The following is an 18,841-nucleotide window of genomic DNA, read 5'->3' on the forward strand; positions in this document are numbered from 1 at the left end:
CTCTGTCACAACCAGTCTGAAAATGATACATTGACGACGTATGAGTTGTACCGCACCTTTAATTCATCTGACCCAACTGTTTTTCTGTTTTCATGAAGGGAGACGGAGAATACAGGTGCCATATGGGGTCACTTGTTTGGCCTAGATAGTCATGTCTGTTCTGGACTGGCTTGATGAGTCTATTATGAATTAATGAGAAAAGGGAGGGACAATTGGCGTCAATTAAAAAGGAGCGCCTTTTAAACCCACCTAAGCTTTCTAATAGGATAAAGGGATTATTCTCTTCTGCTTTGAAAGGTTTGTCGGCTGTCGTTTTACAATGCAATATTTTTTTTCACAATAATTCCCACACCCGAAAGCTTATTAGAAACACTTAAAACATGACAGGAACAAGGAAAAAAGGGGCGCGGTCGACAATTTCTCTCTTTCCGCTGTCTGCCGTCTCATTGGAAAAAATTTCTATTGTGCAGAGGTCGAAACAGAGAACCAGAACAGAGGCGAGTGGAGCTATTGACTTCAATTCATTGACCCCGTCGCAGCCCTGCTACCGAGCCTGTGTCTGCGGCCATCTATTATATTCATGAGGCTGGCCTGTGGGGGCCACGAGCACCACCTGCTCCACTCAGCCTTTGAGATGCTGTGAGGAGATCAAACAAGCTCCCTCACGCCTCTCTCCTCTTTCTCCTCTCCTCTCTAGCGGGGGGTGGCAGTCGCATGCAGGGGGGGAATGACCTAGTTTCTCTCCCTGCCATTACCTAGATAGAATGGAGGAGAAGGAAAGACCCGGAACAAAATCCTCTTGTCGTCTCCTGCTCCTGGAGAGGAGGGCCTAACTAGAATGCGTGTGATCTTTTATCAAAGATGAAGTCATTTCATGTACTGCGATGCGTCTGGTCTCTTTCCCAACGACAGCAGTCAAGTTTGCGCCCCAAGCCTGGCAAGCAAAGCTAGAGGGTATAAACCAGAGCTCATCCTCCTAGAGACGACAAGGGAGTTCGAGAAACGTCAAATGAGAAACCTGATTGAATACTTTTGAGCGGTTCCTCTGTTGCAAATTGAAGACAACCGTCAGGGCCTGACGCCGGTGGATGCCACAGAACATCTTGAAATGTATTATGTCTGACAGAAAGCATCATGACACTTAACAACACCCAACAATTTGGTTTTCTCTCCCTCTGTTGACTCTCCATTACTTCACTCCCTCCTCTGCCGTTCGCCACCCCCTCACCAACACACACACACACACTATCTTTCTCTCCCTCTCTTTCTGTCTATCATTTTCTCTCTCTTCCCCCCCTGATTTTTTCTGTACATTTTCCTTTCACTCCATCTCTCTCTCTTGTGTGCTTTCTCCATCTCTCTTCCTCGCTCTTCTCTCTCACCCTCTCTTCCTCGCTCCCCCTTTCTCTCTGTCTGTTTTGTGCTCACCCCCTCTTTTTCTCTCTCTCTCTCTCTCTCTCTCTCTCTCTCTCTCTCTCTCTCTCTCTCTCTCTCTCTCTCGCTCTCTCTCTCTCAGGCCATACATGGTGACAGAGTACATGGGGATCCGAAACGAGAGCTTCATGAAGATCGCCGCAGTCGGGACGTGGATGGGAGACTTTGTCACCGCTTGGATGGTGAGAAAACGGAGATCCCACTTCTGACTGTCCGTCGAGCCTGAAATCAGAGCAGGCAGAGTGCGGTGCGCAGGTGGACGAGACGCGGAGGAGAGGAGAGGACGGCAGAGGGGAGGGAGCACGTCTACTCCTCCCCCTTTACCCAGCCATCTCTTTTCATATGTCAACATAAAGAGAGGAGGGTTCTCCAGCGGGAGTGGAGTGCCTATGGTGGAGAGGAGTCTGACACGAGGCGGGCCGGAGAGACGACTTGACACGCTCCCTCGCCGTCTGCATTAGTATTCCACAGTACAAACAGTAATGAAGGGGGGAGGGGGGGCGTGGCGGGGGAGAGAAGGAAGGGTGGGGGAGCGCAAGACAGGTGAGGGGGGGAAAGGAGAGAGAAAGTGAGGAGCAATGGGGAGATGGATGGGAGAGTTAGTGTGTGAGAGAGAGAGAGAGAGAGAGAGAGAGAGAGAGAGAGAGAGAGAGAGAGAGAGAGAGAATAACTAGAACAAGAGGATGAGGGAAGCCAAAGTGCTGAATCCAGACATTTTTTTTTTCGTACATTCGATTAATTCAACGAGGCACTTCCAAGATGACCTCTGTGTCTCCTAGACAGAGCAGATTTGGGATGTGTCATCGGTAGATGTGTGGACAGGATATGGCTGCTTTATGCAACACTGCTCCTGCCAGAAAGATTTCACTGATTCCCAGAACCAAATCCTTTTCCACATTACAGTCTGCCAGATGTATGTCTGCCAGAGTTAACACTGCCCTGTTGACAAATTTCCCTTGTCTTGATGAAGCATGCCCAAGGAAAGTCAGCATTTGCATAGTTGAGCATTAAAATACTCTCAAATAGATGTTGATGCAGATCAGAGAAAATCTACTCAGCCTGATTACATTTAATGATTGACTATAAATTGCATTGAACCTATACAACAGAAATACATTATCAGGAAAGCAATGTCACTGAAATGGATTGTGCTATTCAATCCCCCGCACAATGCCATAGGCAAATGAAAAGAAGGGGAGATTCAAACCATCCATTATTAACCCATGTTACTCTTAATGAATGCTGTCCTTGTTTATGCTTATAATGAAGTTGATTCAGTGTTTCATTTGTAACATGTTTATCAAGCTTAAATCAAAACTCAGTGTACTTCTGCATTGCTGATAAAATAACTGGTTTCTGATGCTGAATTGGTCTCTCAGCCCTGTGCAAAACATGTTATTTTTTATAGTTATTTTGTTTCAGGTCAAGTACTACAATAGGTCCCTGTCTCTTTCCCAGGTAACTGACATGATGCTGCAGGATCAGCACTACCCAGACTGGGGCAAAGCTGCCAGAAGGTTCTGGAAACAAGGAAACAACAGGATTGTCCTCTTCTGGTGTGTTACCCATGGGGCTCATTATAAGACATGTAATAATTCATACTGCCTCCGACACACAGATGTGTGTGTGCGGGTCTGTGCGCGTTTGTGTGTACGTGTGTACAAATGTGTGTGTTTGTGTGTGTGTGTGTGTGTGTGGGGGGGGGGGGGGGGGGGGGGGTGCAGGTGAGCGTTGTCCAGAAAACCTATATTTATTCATGTATTCCACAAAAAAACGGTGTTGACATTGTGTAGGCCCGTCTTTGGTGTGTATGTGTTGTGTGTACTGTATTTCAGCATGGCTACACAAAGGGTCACACACAGTCAATAGCTCTGTTAATCTTCCTCCACTCAGCCTCATCACCTTTAATTAGATAAACAGACGGGGGAATCAATGGACATAGGCGGGTCACTGGGCCAGGTGCCTCTCTGCTTACCTTACACATCGTGGGACTTGACCCATGTGCACCTGCAACTGCCACGGCCAACATCATGATCACCAATGCAGTCCAGTCCGGCTTGAAATCTATTAGGTAGTCTAGTCCGGCTTGCGGGCCCAGCGATGCGCATTACAGCCAATCTAAATTGAGCTTGCAAGTGTGGACCAGTGAAATGCGTTTGCGTTTAATACAGCAGCTGTGACAAAGGTGACCACTGCTTCAGAACTCCAAAACTCCAGAGACGTTTCCTCCATTGTGTAATGTTTCCCCATCAAATTGATTGCTTCTCTGTTGGGGAGGCAGGGAGAAAAAGTATGGCTTTTGTCCATCCCTCTGAAATCTTTGTCTTATTGATGGATGCCCCTGGTCTGACTGTCACAATCAATTTTAGATTTGACAAGCTATCATCTAAAATACTGGGCTCCAAAGTGGGATTGATAAATGTGCGGAGGAATATATTTTGACAATAAACGTCAAAGAGTCTTGGGGAATCACAGAGGCAGTGGTGAAAATCAGTCATCTGGAGGGAAGAAGAATCCACTTTCGAATGTTAAGAACCAAACAGCATCTCATTACCGAGCACACAGGATATGATGCGGGCTGGCAGGAAATGTTGCGGGCTGGCAGTCTCTATGTACAATCCAACCAGATGCATAGGGATGCATTAATACCCCAAAGGTGTACTCGTTTTGATAAAAAAGAAATATCCAATGATATTTGATAGCTCTATCAAGATTTCTTTCCACTCAAGGCTACTATTGCTGGAGGGTATATCTGACCTGTGTGAAGTTGGGTTTAGCTAGTATTATGGATGGGTGTCCCACAGGGGAGTCCATTGAGTCCATTCTTCTCCTCTCTCCTTTCTCCAGGACAGTGCTGATCTCCCTGACATCTGTGGTGGTGTTGGTCATCAGCACAGACTGGATCAGCTGGGACAACCTGAACCGGGGCTTCCTGCCGAGCGACGAGGTCTCCAGGGCCTTCCTGGCCTCCTTCATCCTGGTGTTTGACCTACTCATTGTCATGCAGGTGGGATGCTCCCCGGTGGCCAATTAAAAACAGAGAGCGGCACTTTCTCTCTCACACTCCCTCCTCTATCTCCAGCCTATCCCCTCACTTCTCCCTCCCTCTCTCCCTTCTCCCTTCTCCCTCCCTCCCATCCTCTCTCCTTCTCTCCCTTCTCCTTCCCTCCCTCCCTCCCTTCTCCCTCATTTGCTTCAGTCACAGGGGCACTGCGGCACTGGGTCGAGGGAGACGTTTGATCGTTTTCTGAGCCAGCATGGCTACAGACCCTTCCTCTGCTGTTTGCTGCATCCCTCCCTCCCTCCCTCCCTCCCTCCCTCCCTCCCTCCCTCCCTGGCCTCCTTCCCTCCATGCAGCCACATAACCCCAGACTTTAGCCAGAGAGTTGGCCACTTTCCTCTCCCCAGTGAGCGCCAGTGTTTTTTTCATGATTACTCATAAGATTTGAGTTTGTTTTTTCTCCCTCCCCTCTACCCAATGTCATCCATTCCGCAGGAGAATATACATCAATAAAGCTTGTGTCAGTGGCTCATGAATATGCAAATGTGTTTGTCTGGGTGGAAAAAATTGTTTCAAGGAGAGAGAGAATGTGTTCAAGCCAGTTGCTCCCAGCCAAATACAGACCCAGGGTGTGGTTTGAATGTAGGCCTAATTCAACATGGCTTCTCCAAATGTTTAATGAACATATTTCAGTGGCTTTGTTAGCACGCATCAAAGGACATGTGGAAACCTAATGTTTAGTGTCCATTTAACAGTTGTTTCTACTTTGGTAACTCTAATTACCAAGTAGCTGCTAATGTGTAAATCAGCAGCTTTTTTATGTAACAAATATCTCAGTGCTCCCCCTCCCCTACAAACTCACATGTTGTGTAGATGACTCAATTTGTTTTACAACAAATACCAGCACAATAACTGGAAGAAAACAATGATACGCCTTCAAAAGCAGAGTTTTGATTAGCCACTCTCCTAAGATGGGCTTGATTGAATTATAAAATGATTATATACCTTTGTCTATTCCTGTGAGATCCATTTCTCGGAGACAGATGTACCCGTCTCTCTACAGATCCTCCCCAGAGACTAATGCCTCGTGACCAGTGTACAAAGCTTCCTGTCAACCTTAACTTCCATATCCTGTTTCAGACCTGACCTGACACTACAGCACATATTGTGACTAGTCCCCAGCTTATGACAGCCTCCGTTTGACATCCCGGCCCCATCGTCAACCACAATTCACTCCTCCTGCGACCGGCTCGTATATCACACTCATTCTCATGCCATTGTTTATGATCTGCCCCTCTTATTTTCTTCCCTGTGTACGGCAAGCGTGTTTACAACTGTTATTTATGATTTCAATTAGTCCCTGCCGTTAGTGCTACCATGCGTTTGTGGCTGTCCATACATTCGTGCACAGTCAATAAAACCTCCTCCTTCACCGGGCAAACCGACAGAGCCCTCCAAATAGCATTATTCACCTTCATCGCTGTGTGTTCCTGTGAGCTAGCTACTCTCTCACCTCCATGAGAAAAGACTCAATCAAGTTCTCAATCTCATGAAACTACCCAATTACTGATCCAGCTCTGTTTTTGATAGTATTGCTTTTGTATTGTTTAATTTCTCCATGTTATACTTACGCAACAATATATATATTTTATATTAGTTTCACAGCAAAGACTAGGAGAAAATGTGTGTGTAGTACCACACGCGCTGTGTGTGGAATATCCCGTATTTAATATATTACCTAGAGACTCGTTATTTCTTCTGACTGAGGCACATGGCTTAAATGTCATGCTTATTACTCCTACTGCTTCAGCAGCAGCTAAGTACTGCAGAGCAGTGGGAGGGATTCATTAACATCAAGGGGGAAAGCCCCCTTTTTCTTCTGCATTCATGCCCATTGATATGGATAGTTCACAGTTTTCACACTTCAGGATATATTGAATTATGAAACATGGTCTTTCAATTCAATTTACTCACAAAATGGCACTGTGGAGATGAGGGTTAATCCACTTAGATAAAAAGATACTTAAGAGAAGTTAACTCTTACTTAAACGTAAGAGTTATATCAGTATATTTCAACATTGATGCACCAGCCAGGTCCTAGCGATCATTAAGTTGGTATTGACTTTCTCACTTCTCCCCGCAAGACTGCACAGAGAAAAGTGTGTGTGTGTGTGTGTCTTGAGTTTTTTTGTATTGTGCTGATGTCATAGGACCAGACACAAGAGTATGATCCCACATTGTAAAAGATTTACAGCACTGCATCTCCCAGTCTGACTTCAGACTGGAAATTCATAGAAAAGGTTATCAAATCCCTTGAAAGCATCTCACTACTAGCCAGTCAAGCATCTTCACACTCTTGAAGCATTTCAGCCAACTCCAAACTTTCAAAAAAGTCTTTCACCGGAGCGATTATGCTTGATGTAGCATTTTATGGGTTGTCTCACTTCAGCAGAATAGCTGAGACCGTGACTCATCATCACCATGATTGGAGTAAAAGTCTGTATGTGGCTGTTTCTTTCAGGATTGGGAGTTCCCTCAATTCATGGGTGACCTGGACATGAACCTGCCAGGAATGTCCACCACACAGCTGAAGTTCAAGCTGCCAGTCTGCAAGAGCATCTTCAAAGAGGAGTACCATATCCACATCACAGGTACACTGCATCAGCCACGCGTTCACCCCTGCTTCCTGCTTCTCACTGCAATCTTGAGCGCATGTGTGTTTATGTACCTATGTGTGTGTCTTTTATGTGTGTGTATTTACATTTAGTCATTTAGCAGACGCTCTTATCCAGAGCGACTTACAGCAAGTACAGGGACATTCTCCCCGAGGCAAGTAGGGTGAAGTGCCTTGCCCAAGAACACGATATCATTTGGCACGGCGCGGAATCGAACCAACAACCTTTTGATTAATAGCCCGACTCCCTAACCGCTCAGCCATCTGACCCCCGTAGTGGTGTCAAAGCGAGTCACAAAATCCTCACGCGGAACACATCAGTCCACTTCAGTGGTGCAGAGGTCCTCAGGAGCTACTCTGCTGCTGTAGGAGACGTCTTCTCCGGGCAGCCTTCACAGCCTAACCAATACCGCGCGCCAAGGTCGTCAACACTAGAGTGAAAAATTGAGCTTAACAGTACAGTGGAACCCAGGGACCGAGGTGTGCTGGGCCTGACAGATTCTGTTACCTCCAGGTTTCATACTGTCAGACAGGATCTGCCTTCTCTCCATAGAGGTTTTGAAGCTAGCGCCCAAATAACGCTCCCCCTCTAAGGACATAGATGTATTTGTGGTGACACGTGGAAGTCTTCAGTGTGGTATGAACCCTACTCCTTACTGACATCTCCCTACCTGGAGCTCAGAGCCCCTGCTGTGCAACACATATCAACACCCGGTGTGGACACATATATTCTCCTGGCGTAGATATCCCATTTAAAACCATCATCCAGGTCCTCATTTCGTTCCACGGGGTGCACGCTGCGACGGCCATCAAGGGACAAGGAAAACTAATGTTCCCCGACTAAATGGTAAACTGTTCAAACGGTGGCTGATTCGCACTAGGTTGTTAACCCTAATGCATTGCACATCCATTCAGCATTAGGGAAATGGCCCGCAGACTACGTGATTGGTTTAAGTAAAAGCTTATTAAGTGCACGTCTCGGGAGGAGGTTGTCATGTCACGTAAAGTACATACCTAAGGAGCCATCTGCCTTCATACCAGTATGCCTGGGGGAGGGGGGGGGTTTCCTGTCATTAGTGCGGAGGGTCTCATTCGAAGAAGAAAGAACCATCCTTGATCGATCTCGCATTGCGGTACTCCTAAGTACGCACGCGGGGAGCGGTGGAGCACATCCTTCCCCTGCCCTTTTCCCCCCATCACGTCTCTCCTACGTCCCAGAGCGGGGAGGGGCATTGGGCCGACACCTCCGCTCCGCCAGGGGCCCCAGCCCAGGCCTGCCCTGGGGTCATGGAGAGCAAATCTGTTCCGCATGTTTTCCTATTGGATTGTTTGTGGGGAGACCTGGGAGATATATCCCACCGTAGCACTGACAGGCCCTAACGGGGATCGAGCCCAGGAGGTGGAAGTGCAAGGCAGTACTCTGCTGTGCCGCATTTGGAGGTATGACCTGGGGCCGAGCAGTGTTCAGAGGCCTCCGCTCACAAGCAGCACAGCTTAGGGATGCTAGGATTCTGGATGTCTCCAATCAGTCAGTTTGCGGTTGTATTCTTTTAGGTTTGACTTTGTTGCCACTGAGCTAAGTTACTTTGTATAAAGGTTTTGTTAAATGAACACTTCGTTATTATTGGAGTGCTCAGTGACTGTATCACGTCTTCTCCTATTTGACAGGTAAATGGTTTAACTACGGTATCATCTTCCTCGTCCTGGTCCTAGACCTGAACATGTGGAAGAACCAGATCTTCTACAAGCCCTACGAGTACGGCCAGTACGTGGGCCCTGGCGAGAAGATCTACACCGTGGAGGAGCCTGACACACTGAGCACCTTCAACCGGAGCACGCTCACCTACAGGTGGCGCTCCACTCAAGTGGACCCCCTCACCAACCTCACCTACGTCCAGCGGGACATGTTCCTCCACAGCCGCTACGTAGGAGCCAGCCTGGACATCAAGTGTCTGGCCTTCATCCCCAGCCTGGCCGCCTTCGTCCTGTTCGGCTTCTTCATCTGGCTGCTGGGGCGCTTCCAGGACAGCGAGACGTTCCCGGAGAGCCAGGACAAGACGTACGAGCGGATCAAGAGGAAGTCGCCGTCGGAATACAGCAAGGAGATGGGGCTCACGCCCGAGGAGGTGAACATATCCATGAGCGACACGCGGAGGCGCTCGGCCACGCCCATGCTGCTCTCGGTGGACGGCGCCCATTTGGGGACGAGCCCTTCCACGAACTCCACCTCCCCGGTCTCCATGGAGACGCAGGAGACCCAACCCAGCGTCGGGATCGACAACGCGGCGCAGAGCGAGCCAGCCGCGTCTTTTGATGTCAGCGAACCGTCACCGTGACCTTATGACCTTTTAGATAAATAACCGCTATCAAGGACCCGTCGCGAGAGGGGAGGGAGAGACAAGATTAACTGTTTTCGCTCCCAGACCCTCGTCTGAGGGATTATTGAAGTGGCCACTAAGAGGAGGATTGATTAGAAGGGTGACCTTGTGAACTACACTCTTAGCCTGTGTTTGCTCGTGAAAATGGCCACTCGGACACTTGGGAAGTAAACCACTACCCAGATAGCTTTTGTTTTGTCGTTTTTTACATTTTGTAAAGGTCTCTTAACTTTGCACCACAATGGCAAACCACTCTTTTAATTCTGGACTTCAAAGCCTTTTTTGTCAACATGGTGCTCATGCTATATTCATATGTTTTTCTATTGTAAGGTGTATTTATCATTGTAAACTATTTTTGTGCCTATATGGGAAACATATTTGTAGATAGTGGATCCATGACTGTGGTCATGGCTGCTATATTGTATTCCAGTATTGCTACAGTATTACAGCAACAGCGTGCCTTGATATCTCATGCCCAGAAATGGACAGCATCATATTTAAACAGTCTATAACTTTGGAAAGCAAGCGAAAGATGTCGATATTTCAATAAATATCTCGTCTTATTTCAATTTTTTTTACACAAGGACAATGTTTACCCAGTGTTTATCCAGATAATAGGTCTGATTTGAGCAATTCAATCGTTATTTTTCTTGAAGCTTCTCACTTTCCTCAATTGTGTGTGTTTCTTTTCCTTCTTCACTTGAAAGAAGTGGCTGCATTGTGAAGCGTCAACATACAACAGACCAATTTTATATTATAAACGATATCATCAATTGTTACCGGCACAACCATTTTGGATCAAGTAACAATCTGTTCATTTATTTATTACATGTCATTTCACAGGGATTGAACTCAGATATGGGCAAATAGTAGATTTCCCCGAATACAAATCAGTTTTTGTTGTACAGGTAAAAGAAGTACGCCAAAACAAACTTCAACACCTCAACCATAGCTCCAAGTTTTAGCTTCACTGCCGGCCCCTATTTGTTGCAAGGATTAGGTTCTTAGTTTTAGAGGGACACGTGAGAAGATTGTGACATGACTGCATTTTTACATACAGCTGACACACAAAACTGAGTTTTTTGTATATTTTCTTTATGAGTATTACTATATACTGATATACTATATATATCAGTATTTATATCACATACACAGTAAAGATAAAGAAGTGTAACCGTGGTTTGTCACTGAAGTGTTTTGAGAGATGATTCTGCAAAGATCGCTCAACTGTGCACAATGCCTTGGATGTGTGTGTGTTTGTATATATGTGTGTATTGTGTGTTTTGAGAGAAAGATAGAGACCCATTCTGTGAAGGGGTCAATCTATTTAGCATACCTGGCTTGTGCTCCTTGGTTCAGTAAACTAATCCCTCTTGATTTATAACAGGTCAAAGATCTCATTACTTCTGTTGTTCCTTCGGTGTGGAGATATGTTTGTGCAACAAGGCAACACATTGCTATGTGGGGCAGTGTTAGAAGAAGATACAGAACCACATTTTACTGGAGTGATCTTATGATATGTTTGTAATGTATTGTGCTTGGGTTGAAAATGAATGTTCCCTCTTTTCACACTGTTGAATTGCATACCCGATGGATGATTTGCATCTTTTTATTCGTTTTTTTTATTCTAAATGAAATGATAGCTCTTTTCATTGTGTCTGCCTCGTGTCGTATGCTTGTCTGATAACATGAAACTAAAATAAAAATGTTTTGATACATGCTACTGTGCATTACAATCATCTGTGGGATTGAAAGAGATCTGTGTGAGATGGAAAGAGGTTTCTGGTGTGTTGCTCGTGTGTTGTGTAACTCCCAGCGAGGAAAGTTTTAGTTTACTATGTTCTAGACTGCAGATACTGTTGTGACACTGTTGCCAAGCAACACCCCAGGTCAACTCTCTCCGGCTGACCTAATTAATATGCCAGGTGTGTGATAATACAATACTTACTCAAGGACACTTAAACCTGCTCCTTAAACACATGGCGTAAGCTTTAGCTTAACAGGACTCTCCAGGTACATGTCCCCAGTTTTATTAACCTTCACTAAGCAGCTACAGAAGAAACCGAGTTTTGGGATCTTCATGAATGAGCGTGGTCCTCTGCTGTGTGGGTTGGGGAGGATGTATTCCTCACTGCCAGAGCGCCTGGGCTGAGGCTCCAGCCTTCGCACGCCTGTCGCTGGGGTAAGAAATGAGATATTGATCCCTGGAGGGAGCTGTAAGCAGGGGACCGCGCGGCAAAGCTCCCGTTTCAATGTTTGGGTAAGAGCCCTGTGTCTTGTTGTGTAACCGTTGTATTGACGTGCTACGGAATGAGATGGATGGCGCCACGGGTAAATGTATCATGATCATGTTGTCATGGGCTGCGAAGCTTAGAGAACCATGGGAGTTCAACACGGCCAGGCAGCCGTGCATGCAGATGGAAAGGCACGCAGGTGGAACCACTGGAGTCACGTGGTCCATCAGTTTAGCTTCCTCGGGATCTTTCCCTAAACCGGGCTTCGAACTCGGGCCCTCTGACTTACGAGCGTGACTACTACCCAGCTACGACACCGAAAAAGCGAATTTACCAATTCACCTCACAGGCAACCAGCAAGGTAGTTTCTCTCTTAGACTGGCATCGAGATGCTTCCTGTGTGCCAGAATAATGTAGGAATCAGAGCTCATCCCTAATGTGCCTTCAACATTGTTATCTATTCATAACGCTGTTCAGACAAATCCGATGGCGCAGACTGTGACTTGGTTACCAGCTCAGGGGTAAGCACTCCCAGACAATATGAGGTGTCATTTTCTGCATTTACATCTACCATGGCGATTAATAGTTCAAGTTGTCAGCCAGTTCTGGAGATTCTGAACTATTTCACGAAAGGGACTGGGGTGATTTAGGAAGGATACTTCACAGCAATCATCGATTTGAACAGTACTAGGATATGGTCATGGTGATACGTGTGCCAGGTGATTTACAATATCAGTCAGTATGTGACGTTGCCGAGACTCATCAGTATCCGTTACAGCTGTGGAGGTTTCACATGTTAAGCTTCTAGTGCATCCATTCGGGTAAAACGGAAGCCTATTTTCCAGGACATATTAGTGATAATTGGTGGATTTGCTACACATTGTCAAGTCAGCACTCTTCTGGATTTACATATTAACAAATATTCCTATGAATAATAAAAAACCTGGGGGGCAGCTTCGACACCGAATGAATATTAACGAAGCCTCCAACAGTCAAAGTTTAATAGTAAAACACTGCACACGTCAAAGATTTATGGCCACTTTGAATAGCTATTGGACGCCAATTGGTACTGATCTTTCAATGCTCCTAAATGTGCCAGCCAACAGACACACGGAGTGACACTACACTCAAATCTGTCCCCAGCTTTTACAGATGTCTGGCTAAACTAGAGTTCCACCCTCTCCTCTCCACCTGCCTTGACCAAACACAAGGATATGACTGTCCATTTATTATGACCACAGGACAGGCAGTAGTGGACTCCTGAAGACCAGGACATCTGTTGCGGAGGGTCTCGCTCCACCGTGGAAAATTGGACATTTAGGAGCCAGCTGGACAACCACTCTGCCCCGCTGTGGCACCACCCTCATGCCCACTGGCAGACTGCCACCACCAGCTAGGAGTCACTGGAGCTAGGAGCCAAACCTGCCAGATGGTGACCTTGCCAAGGTACTAGCAGCCTCTCTGGACAGCTTACTCTCTCCGAATCTCATTAAGGCCAGTCCTGAGTTCAGAGCCCGTCCTACAACACGAGAGGTATAAAACGAGGAAGAGGCAAAGGTAGACGCAGCCAATGTGCTGGAAAATGTGGACGGCGAAAGTGCTAGAATATAAATGGGCTCAGTTACGCCTTCTGTTTGTCAATGCGAGCAGCTAGGAGGGATACCCAGGGAATGGACTGCTTAGCGACGACTCCGCGGGGAAATGAAGCCATCTCCGGCCTGGACTCGTTTCTTCCTGGTTGTAAATTGATTTGATCATTATATTTGGGCTGCATGATGTGATACAAGTCGTACTCCTACCTCCATGGAGATGGGGGAAGACCCCGGTGTGCAAGGGCACAAATGAGTCGTGTTTAGCGGAAGAGATCTCAATCACATCCAAGTGCGTAGTGCATGATGGCGGATCACGAAAACCTTAGAGAGATTATCAATGTCTTTCCAATGTGCATCGAACGTCTTTCAAAGTCAGTCAGTAGTAAAAAAAAACATCTAATATGAGTCTGGAGCGCTCTGGATAGTCCCAGTTAATCTGTTAATAATGGGAGGGAGGTGGCCGAGCGGTTATGGAATCGGGCTAGTAATCAGAAGGTTGCCGGATCAAATCCCGGCCGTCCCAATTGACGTTGTGTCCTTGGGCAAGGCAGTTCACCATACTTGCCTCGGGGGAATGTCCCTGTACTTACTGTAAGTCGCTCTGGATAAGAGTGCTGCTAAATGACTAAATTTAATAATCTGCTCTAACGGACAGAAAGGTAAAGCCATCTAGTTCGTTCAGAGTGTTTCACAGAAAGAGCAGACCATCCAGATCTGTCTGTCAGTCTGCGAGCACAACAGCCTGCGTGTAGGTGAGGTGGGCCTGGCTACGCTCACCCAGAGAGGACTGTTTCTTTTGTGACTGGGAGGTCTACATCAGTACAATGAATTATAGATGAGAGAGGTCAGGCATGACGATGAGCGAAGCCTTGGTGGGCTTGGAGTGCAGGTGATCCTGCTGTCACACACGCGGTCTGACGCAACCCCCCCCCTTTCACCTCTCCACGCCTGCCATGGGATGTGGAGAGGTGTGGGTGATGAGGCTCATGCTGTTGGGTCTTCTTGTTTTGATTGAGGGTGGAGATTTAGGAAGCGTGGAGCAGACCCCGCAGGTCAAATGGGACGTGACCTCGACGAGAGTGAGAAATGAATGGGGCTGATTTTTAAAGGCTGGCACTGTGGTTTTCAAGGAAGAAGGCCAGTCTCAGGATTAATGTAAATGGAAATACTTTATTTCACCATTACACAATAACAAGCCTGGAAATAAATGACCAAAAAGGAAAAGGAAACGCTACAGAGCACCACGTAACATAGACAACTCTCCGAATGTAGCAACGGAAACCTACGCAAACTAACTTACGCTATCTAATACACCATAGAGAGGTTTTAAAGAGTTTTTTTCGAAATAGTTTAGAAATCAGCTAAATGTTTCCACATCGAGCACAGTCATGCCAGTATACTAGTATTTTACATAGTCACGTTGCAGATGATTTTGGGGGGCGGGATGTGGGTGGGGAGTGTTCCTCAATGCACATGGCTCACCCTGATTGGTGAAGCTGAAAAACACAGTGAGGGGGGGGGTATGGGTACTGTAGTCCATCATCTGTCTGGTTTGATACATGTTTGTATTTGGTATAAAGATGCCAGGGGAGAACGGCGAAGAGGAAGGAATGTACGTTGTTTTTACATGGATAACACTGTACACATTGGTGCCTTCAGAGCTGCAGGGACACTAAAGGCACATGGGGTCCACTGAGCAACAGATATGTCCGTTCTGAAAGAAAGACAGAGAGCGAGAGACAGAAATAGAGAGAGAGAGAGGAGAGAAAGACAGCAAGAAAAGATAGACAAAAAAGAAGATGGGGAGAAAGAGAGGGGGAGAGAAAGCCAGAGAGAGAATGAGTGAGAGAAAGAGAGAGAGACAGAGAGAGAAAGAAAGGGGGATTTAATGGATAACAGTAAGACTACGGTAGACTTCCTCTTTGAGGTTTGATACCTTTGATACCCTCTTAGATAGTACGATACAGAGAGTTTGGGCAGCTCTGTTGACATTTAGAATTTCAATGGGTATTTCATGTTAACACAGAAGTTCCCAAGATAGTGTATCTCAAGTGAAACACATATTGGTTTTGCCATTCAGGGATTGAATATCGGAGAATCACAGATCTGACACCGTAATGGCCAGCAAAGTGCCAGTGTGATGTAGCACACGTGTAATGGCGATGTGGCACACGTGTAATGGCGATGTGGCACACGTGTAATGGCGATGTGGCACACGTGTAATGGCGATGTGGCACACGTGTAATGGCGATGTGGCACACGTGTAATGGCGATGTGGCACACGTGTAATGGCGATGTGGCACACGTGTAATGGCGATGTGGCACACGTGTAATGGCGATGTGGCACACGTGTAATGGCGATGTGGCACACACGTAATGTAAATGTGTTACCTTGCACTGGCAGAGGGTGCACTCGGTGCCATGTTTGACCCAGGAGGAGCCGCTGAAGCGGGCGATGCCGTGCTCGTCGGTGCAGGTCTTGGTGATGTCGTTGCGGATGGTGTCGGCCTGGCAGGGGTCACTGACGCAGCGGGCACAGCACTCACCCTCTGGCACCACCGTGAAGTCACAGTCCACAGGCGGGCAGGACAGGGGCCAGCAGTCTACCTGTCCCTGCTGGGGGTGGGACAGACAGACAGGCAACAACGGGGTTGGAGGGAGGGAGGGAGACAGGAAGTGAGGGATACAGGAAGTGAGGGAGGGAAGGAGACAGGAAGTGAGGGAGACAGGGAGTGAGGGAGGGAGGGACAGAATAGGTAGCTGTCATAAAACAGGTCATCGGACGGATATGGACATGGTACACCATCTGAGTCTATCAGACTTCATTTTTTTTGTAATCATAGGTCCTCTTCAGTCAGCAGTTTTACTCTAAAACAGAGGTATAAAGTTTATTCCTTGTTTCTTAATTGAGATCCTCTGGTCTCCCTCTCTCCATCTTGGTTTGATATTAATCACAGCAACCTCCCAGCAGAGAAAACCTTATTGAATTTCTCCTGCTTCTCCTTTAAGCTGGAGAATACAGGTCATTTATTTTGGCCCAACTTTATAGATCCTGGCTAAGCTACGATTCCACATGACCTACTTCTGCTAACATTTTCATCCTTGAGCTTTAGTGGTTTACCCTTTCTTGGAAAATGAAGTGAATACACATACATACTGAGCACACGTTCACACGTTCACACACACACACATTCAACCTACACACTATACTCACCAACATACACACAGCTAACAGTTTGACTTGATGCAAGACTCCCGTCGGGATATTTAATATCCTTGAAAATCAGCCGGCTCAGCGTTTCAGGGATGTTGTAGTAAATTAAGTGGACTGTGAAATACAGGCTCATGCAGTGCTAATGTGTGCTCTCTGCCATTTGTTTAAAGTGTCAACATTTATAGTGTGCTTGCCCAGGAGTTGATGTGTATGGACTGAAGGCAACCACAGACTAGGACAGACAGTTAGCTTACCAGGTGTATGACTATGGAGGGGAGGTACAAGCGAGATAGTGATAGTCATGAAAGTGGTCAATCATTCCTAAAAAACACTACTCACTACTGATTTACACAAAACACATTTCTTTTCAGGCTCTTGTTATATTTCAGGGACCCGCGACAACAAATGTAATCTCATTGCACTTCATCGAGGGAAGAGGCTTACAGAGGGTATCAGTGTGACGCGTGCCACAGAATCCTCTAGAAGGATTAGTCCTGGTTGTGACATTTGGTTTGAGGAGTTGTGGTTGGCTAGTCTGCCCCACAGCCAATGTGTCACACGCTGAGCCAGTGTTCAAGGCCCACTAACATGTCTCACCTACCCAGTCTTGTGACGAGTGTACACAAAACAAAATAGAGCATAGTCTACCCTGCTCTTCACTGATTAGGTATCTTACAAATTAGCGATAAAGGCCAACTGGAGTTGGTTCAGTAAGCTGAAGGGCTGAGAGAATGTCTTGCTCCTGTGTCTCACGTCAGTTCGTTTCCAGCCCCCTGTTGAACTTGAATGAGGCGGCTCTAAAAAGGTCCGGAACCATCCAAAGTTTATTTCACATCCTTGTTGCGCCACTGGTGCCTCTGCATATCTCTCCGCTCCATTCTCTCACTTCCTCTTTCAAGTGCTGCTGTTAAGACCGTTTGGCTGGTAGCTGTGTGTGTGTGTGTGTGAGTGCGCGCCTGCATTTGTATAGCGTGTATGTGGGTGCCTATTAGCCTGTTTGTGCGGACAATACTGCAGCCTCGGTGCGACAGAACAAGAAAGGCCATTTTCAGCTGAATCTGTTCTCCCTCCCCCTCCACCACAGCGATTCTCCATCCTTATTATGAGCCGCTGTAAGCAGTCCAAGCAGGGGCCTTCAGGCCCAGCGTTAAGGCCGGCATCACAATAGGAAGAGCAGACTATCACCACTATACAGGCCATGGATCTCGCTGCCTGGCGGGCCTCTCCTGCATTCACGTGCAAATACAGCCAGGAGAATGATGCGGGGTTGCCGGCTGTTACACAGCCAGCCTGATGGGGAAGAATTCAGGGGGAGGAAAAAAGAAATCGCGTGAAACCAAAACACCTTTCCTCCACACCTCCAGGAGGGAAGGACGTGCTTAAAGATGAGTGGAGTTCCGACAGCAAAGGCAGAGTGACATAAACGTTGGCTAAGTGTTGTTCCGCACTGGGTGAGCGACAGCGGGTGTAGCATTTGCATTTAATAAACCTATGGCTGCCGGTGCTCAGCTGTGAGCAAAGTTAATGTCAGGTGGTACTGGGTGTTCAGCCAGATTTAGTGTAAAATCCTTGCAAAACCATTTTGTTTTTTTTGTTTGAATGGAGATGACGCGGGGAACCTTGGAGAAGGTCGGAAGGAGGCGTGGAGAGAATCAGTCCAAACACTAAATATTTCTTTATGGGGAGTTTCAATAGGTAAGGGACTTGGCACATCGTCATTTGGTATTATATTTTCTATCACCCGGACCAACTTTGTCTGCACAAGAGAATCACCAGCACAGACGTCCAGACGTAGACGTATTCACACAAACCCATTCACTCCAGCCTTTGCCAAATGTGTTCCCATATTTGTCCCAATGAATCGAGGCACCACAAACCCTGTGTCTGGGAATCAGATGGCTGAGCGGTTAAGGAACCGGGCTCGTAATCTGAAGGTTACTAGATCGATTCCCAGCCGTGACGTTGTGTCCTTAGGCAAGGCACTTCACCCTACTTGCCTCGGGGGGAATGTCGATGTACTTACTGTAAGTCGCTCTGGATAAGAGCGTGTGCTAAATGCCTAAATGTAAATGTGACCCTGTGGAGGAGGGAAGAGAGGGGGGGGGGTTCAGCTCACTCACCAGACACTGGCACTGCTGACAGTTCTCCACCCAGGTGTCTCCGCTGCCGTAGGTGAGCAGGCCGTTCTGGTGCAGACACTGGCTGCTAAGGCGCGGGTCGCACTCTGGACAGCAGAACAGGTCGGCTGTGGGGTTCTCGCAGTCACACACCATCCTCCTGCACATCACCTGGCCCGCCTGCACACACACACACA

At 47.1% G+C, this 18,841-nt stretch overlaps 2 protein-coding genes across 4 annotated transcripts in view; one reads left to right on the forward strand and one right to left on the reverse strand.

Annotated features, from left to right (window-relative positions):
* Positions 1 to 11,196, forward strand: part of tmem117 (transmembrane protein 117) — a 30,942-nt gene extending 19,746 nt beyond the window's left edge. For both annotated transcript variants that reach the window (XM_047033512.1, XM_047033513.1), the window contains exons 4-8: positions 1,517 to 1,616; positions 2,893 to 2,990; positions 4,282 to 4,441; positions 6,957 to 7,086; positions 8,778 to 11,196. In XM_047033512.1, the coding sequence (XP_046889468.1) occupies positions 1,517 to 1,616; positions 2,893 to 2,990; positions 4,282 to 4,441; positions 6,957 to 7,086; positions 8,778 to 9,445 (1,156 nt within the window). In that variant the 3' untranslated portion in view covers positions 9,446 to 11,196. The remainder of the gene's footprint in view (positions 1 to 1,516; positions 1,617 to 2,892; positions 2,991 to 4,281; positions 4,442 to 6,956; positions 7,087 to 8,777) is intronic.
* A 3,267-nt stretch (positions 11,197 to 14,463) lies between these two features.
* nell2a (neural EGFL like 2a) overlaps positions 14,464 to 18,841 on the reverse strand; it is a 54,355-nt gene continuing 49,977 nt past the window's right edge. For both annotated transcript variants that reach the window (XM_047033690.1, XM_047033691.1), the window contains exons 18-20: positions 18,648 to 18,824; positions 15,705 to 15,929; positions 14,464 to 15,027 (exon numbers count right to left, since the gene is read on the reverse strand). In XM_047033690.1, the coding sequence (XP_046889646.1) occupies positions 14,986 to 15,027; positions 15,705 to 15,929; positions 18,648 to 18,824 (444 nt within the window). In that variant the 3' untranslated portion in view covers positions 14,464 to 14,985. The remainder of the gene's footprint in view (positions 15,028 to 15,704; positions 15,930 to 18,647; positions 18,825 to 18,841) is intronic.

This window comes from Hypomesus transpacificus, chromosome 14, assembly GCF_021917145.1.
Source record: "Hypomesus transpacificus isolate Combined female chromosome 14, fHypTra1, whole genome shotgun sequence".
NCBI lineage: Eukaryota > Metazoa > Chordata > Actinopteri > Osmeriformes > Osmeridae > Hypomesus > Hypomesus transpacificus.